The sequence below is a fragment of the Crotalus tigris genome, unplaced genomic scaffold (assembly GCF_016545835.1).
Source record: "Crotalus tigris isolate CLP2741 ecotype Arizona unplaced genomic scaffold, ASM1654583v1 scf7180000021363.294534, whole genome shotgun sequence".
NCBI classification, from domain to species: domain Eukaryota; kingdom Metazoa; phylum Chordata; class Lepidosauria; order Squamata; family Viperidae; genus Crotalus; species Crotalus tigris.
Genome location: NW_024098473.1, coordinates 118,791 through 124,746, shown reverse-complemented (window position 1 = coordinate 124,746; position 5,956 = coordinate 118,791). Strand labels below are relative to the sequence as shown.

The 5,956-nt window shown below is 33.9% G+C and overlaps 1 protein-coding gene across 2 annotated transcripts; it reads right to left on the bottom strand.

The window, feature by feature from the left end:
• Positions 1-386: 386 nt before the first annotated feature.
• LOC120296619 (olfactory receptor 508-like) lies at positions 387-3,314 on the bottom strand. 2 transcript variants are annotated; one of them, XM_039318445.1, is made up of 2 exons: positions 3,181-3,314; positions 387-978 (listed from the first exon to the last, which is right to left on the bottom strand). In XM_039318445.1, exons 1-2 carry the CDS (start codon positions 3,194-3,196, stop codon positions 692-694), a joined length of 303 nt encoding a protein of 100 aa, XP_039174379.1. In that variant the 5' UTR covers positions 3,197-3,314; the 3' UTR covers positions 387-691. The 2 variants fall into 2 exon arrangements, with proteins under 2 accessions (XP_039174379.1, XP_039174378.1); XM_039318444.1 differs by having other exon boundaries at positions 387-1,640; positions 3,181-3,285.
• Between the last annotated feature and the right edge of the window lie 2,642 nt (positions 3,315-5,956).

Here is a 5,956-nt window from a genome sequence, read left to right as displayed (position 1 = left end):
TTCATTCATTTCTAGCCTAAAACTTTCAAAGAATTTGATGATGCCCCAGCATAATACTAACTGAATCTGGAGCTGTTCTGTTTTTTTGAGGTCAGTCAATATCATCTAGTGATAGTTTTTTTTCTATAGAAGCTAACTATTCACTATACTAGCAGATGATGAAGTATACTGTACAATGACTGATGAAGCCTAGAAGAATACTGTAAATCCATTTGCTGATCCCAAGTCTGAATCTATATTTTATCCACCAGAGTTCACTTGCAGAGATAAGCACAACAGAAAATTAAGCTACTCTTTATAGTGTTCATTAAAAACTGGCAATATTCTTTAAAATATTCTATTTTTAACATAATGTTAAACTGATATCAAAAATACTTCAAAGTTTCTTCAATGTTTTAAGTTGTTTTAATACATAGACATTCTATAGTAATTTAGAAAGCAGCCACTTGTGTACCAAGTGAGTCAGTCACATAGTCATATAGAGCTTTAAAAACTGAACAATATATACCTCACCAGATTTTGTAAATTTCTTATATAATTCTAGAACAATATATAGAACAACCTTTTTAAAAGAATACTTGCACAATTTATTAGCAAGAGCACAGAGTCAGAAAAGAATAATTTTCACAAATATATAAATTAAGTGGATTCATACACCAAGTATGCATTTTCAGATTCCCAAAGGGAAGATTTAATTCACTTTCCCCATTACTTTTGCTAAGGCTTCTTTAACATCTTTGTTCCTCAGGCTGTAGATGACAGGGTTCAACATAGGAGAGACCACAGAATAGAAGAGTGCAGCTTCCTTCTCTTGATCCACAGAAAGGTCAGACTGGGGTTGCAAGTATGTGAAGCTGATAGTGCTGTAGAACAGCACAACAACGATGAGATGTGTGGCACAAGTAGAGAAAGCCCGTTGTTGCCCATCAGGTGAATGCATATTGAAGATCACCCTGGCAATGTGGAGGTAGGAGAGCACTATAAAGCCAAGAGGTAGCATGAGGACAATTACACTCAGAGTAATGATGAACACCTTCATCAAATAGGTGTCCATGCAAGCTAGTTGAAGCACAGCTGGTGCTTCACAAAAGAAATGGTTGATTTCATAAGGTCCACAGAAGGGAAAATTTACTGTACACACTGTTAGTGCTGCAGCATTGAAGAAACCTCCAAACCAGAATATCCCAGCCATCTGTATGCACATTGGCATTCTCATGATGATGGGATATCGCAGTGGCCAGCATATGGCTACATAACGGTCATATGCCATAAGAGCTAAGATGAAACATTCTGTTATCCCACAGGAGAGGGTTAAGTTCATTTGGGCCATGCATCTGTTGTAAGAGATCATCTTAGTTTCAGAAGCCATGTGGACTAGCATTTGAGGGGTAGTGATGAGTGTAAAGAATATATCCAACAAAGATAAGTTACCAATGAAAAAATACATTGCTGTGTGGAGTCGGGAGTTGATCCAGACCAAGAAGATGATCAGGCTGTTTCCAAGAACAGTAATAAGGGACATAGTGAAAAATATCACTACAAGGAATGGCCGCAATATGGGATAACTGGTAAAGCCTAGAAGAATGAATCCATTCACTGCAGTCTCATTCTGAGTCCACATTTCACCCACCAAACTTCACCTATATGATAATCACAACAAAAATGATTTTTGTTCAATACTTGAATTGATAAAGAAATATTATTTTCCATTCTTATTTTGATTGTTCTGTGGATTCTGTAGTTTTGTCCTGGTATGTAAACTTTAATACAAGAACTGAGCTCAATATTTATGAATCTTATTGCAGAATAAATCATCTCATACAGATTTTGTACATTTTTAATGAAAATTTCACTATGTCAACAGGAATACTATTTACCAATCATGCTTGACAGAATTTAAACCTCATTCTTCACAGAAGGTTTCTTTTTTCATTTTTGTACCAGGTTTTGTATCATTTATGGCTTATTTTCTGTGTAAATGCATGCATTTTTCTATGATTTTATATCATTAAAGGAACTTTAAGCATTATACAACAGATAATATTTTCTATTGGCAATCAAAATATGGCTAAGCAATTTAAAGGTTTTATAGATCAACTACCTGATGACTGATCTGTGAAAGATGTTTAATATGCATGCTTCCTTCTCATTCAATTTATGGTTAGTGATGGGTATTATACAATACATGTAAAGAAGCTCCACATATACAATTTTGATTCTCAGCTGAATTAATTTAAAACTTTGCAATAATATCTTTCTTGATGATGATGTATGATGCTTTAGATTATTAATCTAATTTCTCAAGATAAGGAACAGCTAGTTGCAGTGTGGGTCATAGGTTATTGCTGTTTCTAGTCATTACTTTAGTTACAATTTCAAAATAAAAATGGCAATAAACATGCCTTCTACTAATTTATTCTGTTAACTTAACTTCATTTCTTTTCTCCAGAATCTTAAAAGTATGAGTGTTTATAATAAATAATAATAATAATAATAAAAATATTTAAAGTAATTGTATTAGCTCATCATTCTTTTAAAAAAATTCCTTAGGCATTATTTTATCTGAGACAAATAAGTATGTTTGATGAAAAACAGATATGTATACACTTTTCAAAGAATTTTTTTGTGCTTATAACAGAAAATAAAATGATTAATTTGAAGAAATTTGTGATATTTAAACTGAATCATAAAGCTGAAGAAAACTCTTGGAAGTATCAGGAGATTTTAGACTTGTAGCCTATTATTCTATACACTTAACTGTACTCAAAACTCAATGACTCTTGCAACATGATGTTTCATGGAAAAAATAAAACTCTATATATTTTTAATGAAATTGTTTAATTCAATGTTTGTGAACTGTCTTAAAAACTAAAACTTTTTTTGCTACCTCTTAAATATAGCACAATGCTTTAAAATGATTTAATATCATTTTGGCTTAGTAACGTAAACTATAAGTTATAGTTTTTCTTTATAAATGTTATCCCATATTTAAGGATTTGGTAAAAATTCATCATTCAAACATTCTTTAAAATTGCATGACATAAATCAATCAACATTTATGAGTTATCTATTTTTGTTGTTCTTACTTATTTCATTAGTTTATTTATATTCCTTTGTTAATTTGTGGCTATGATTGGTCCTTCATTCATGTAACCACATGTAGTTCCAAGTCCCACTTACCTTTTGTTCTAACCATTTAGAATGGTAACTCTAGCTTTACATCTGTTTGTCTGTCTGTCTGTCTGTCTGTCTGTCTGTCTGTCTGTCTCTCATCTATCTATCAACAACAGCACTGAAATAATTGGACAACTCTGAATCTTAATCAGGTTGTGGAAATGTAATATGTTTCAGAGAAAGAACTAGATTAAAATAAAAAACTAACAAGGAGAAACACTTACTTTCTCTGAAGTATTCAAACAATTTCCCTTGAGATTGTCCAAGCCTATTAACTTTTTCATTCCTGAGGGTTACCTAAAGGACAATTAATTTGAATGTCTAGGTTAAACAAAATAGAAGATTTTGTGCAACTGTGAAAAAAAAAGGAATTTATTTCTAAACCTTTGAGTTGTGACAGTAGTAGTGGTCAGTGAGAAAGCTACTTATAGTGAGGAACATCTGCTTTAGCAAACATTTAGACATCACAGCAGTTTCTCCTGAGACTTGCTGTAGCCCAAGAATCTGCAGCAAATAGGTGTTTGCTGCAGATTGTTTTATGAGAGAAAATTATTGATTCAGAATTTTACCATATGTCTTAAAGGTTGGGTTTGTTTTGTCTTTTTTTATTTTGTTTTTCTAAAGTATTATATCCAGTGGTAGGATTCAGCCAGTTTGCACAAGTTTGGCAGAACCGGTAGCTAATTGTTTGTTGCCCAAGCCCAGAATGGACGTCCGGAAGTAGCATCCACATAGAGAGCTGGTTATTCACATATTTGAATCCCACCACTGACTGTATCTATAAAAAATCGATTCAGTGAAAATATTTTGAGTATCTACTTTACTGCATTTTAAATATACATAAACCATATACTGTAAAATAATAATAATAATAATAACAACAACAACAACAACACAATAATAATAATAATAATAATAATAATAATAATAATAATAATAATAATAATAATAATAATAACAACTAAAAACAATGGATAGGAAGACCAGAAAAATAATGACAATGAATCATGCCCTTCATCCACGCAGTGACATTGACAGACTTTATCTACCAAGGCAAATAGGTGGGCGTGGAATGCTACAAGTACATCAGATGGTTGAAGAAGAAAAAATGGCTTTGGAAGAATATCTGAAGAACAATGATGAAGATGCACTGAAATTAGTATATCAGGAAGGCTTACTGACTACTGGAGAGACCAAACTGGCCTACAAGAAAGACCAAATGAAGAACAGAATAGAGGCATGGGAAGACAAAGCACTACATGGCCAATACATTAAAAAAAATAGCTGGGAAAGCAGATAATAACAAGACCTGGCAATGGCTAAGAGCAAGAAAATTGAAGAAAGAGACAGAGGGACTAATTCTGGCTGCACAAGACCAAGCCTTAAGGACAAATGCATACAAAGTCAAAATTGAGAAGACAGCAACAGACAGTAAGTGCCGCCTATGCAAAGAAGCTGAAGAAACAGTGGACCACTTGGTAAGCTGTTGCAAGAAGATTGCACAGACTGATTACAAGCAGCGGCATGACAAAGTAGCAACAATGGTGCATTGGAAGATCTGCAAAAATATCATTTGCCTGTAAGCAAAAACTGGTGGGATCATAAAATAGAGAAAGTCATAGAAAATGATAAAATTAAACTACTCTGGGACTTCAGAATTCAAACAGACAAGCACCTGCAACATAACACCTTGTTTGATTATCTTTTCCAGAATCTTCCCAGGCATTGAGGTCAGGTTGATAGGTCTGTAATTTCCTGGGTCTTCCCCCCCCCTTTTTTTTAAAAGATGGGAATTACATCAGCTCTTTTCCAGTCCTCTGGCAATTCCCCAGTTCTCCAGGATCTTTGAAAAATATAGTTCAGTGGTTCTGAGATAACATCTGCCAGTTCCCTGAGAACTCTGGGGTGTAATCCATCTGGTCCTGTTTATTTTGAACTTGTCTAGGCTGGACAGGTGCTCACTTAGCATTTTCTTGCCTATCTCAACTTGTATTTCTATTTTGTTTTTTATGGCACTATTTTTGATAGGTTGGTCTGTTTTTTCTTTTTATGTAAAGACAGATGTGAAAAACGAGTTAAATAGTTCTGCTTTCTCCCTGTTGCTTGTCACTTTCTTGCCACTTTCAGCCACTAATGGATCAATCATTTCCTTCACTTTTTTCTTGTTTTTTACATGTTGAAAGAAGCTTTTTTTTGTTATTTTTGACTTTGGTCGCAAGCCTTAGTTCATTTTGAGCCTTCGCTTTCTTCACTTCATCTTTGCAGGCTTGGGCTATTTGCTGATATTCTGATTTAGTTATGTGTCCCTATTTCCACTTTCTATACTTGTCCTTTTTATCTTTCAATTGATCAGAGAGTTCTTTATGAAGCCATGCTGGTTTCTTTTGAGAGCTGTTATTTTTCCTCTTTGTTAGTATGTGCTAGACTGAGCCTTTATTATCTCACTTTTCAAAATTTCCCAAGCCTCTTGAGTTGTTTTTCCCTGGAGGATTCTCATCCATGGAAACCTCCCTAAACCCTCTCTAAGTTTATTGAAATTAGCTCTCTTGAAATCCCCCTAGTTTGACTGTGTTCTATTGCTTATGCTTTCATAATATTGAATTCCAATGTTGCATGATCACTCCCTCCCAAGGTTCCTATGACTTCAATACCTTCTATCATTTCATCTCTGTTAGTGAGAATTAGATCCAAAATGGTTAATCCCCTAGTTTCCTTCTCTACTTTTTGGGAGACAAAGTTGTCTGCTAGGTTTGTCAGGAATCTGTTTGATCTTCCACTTAAT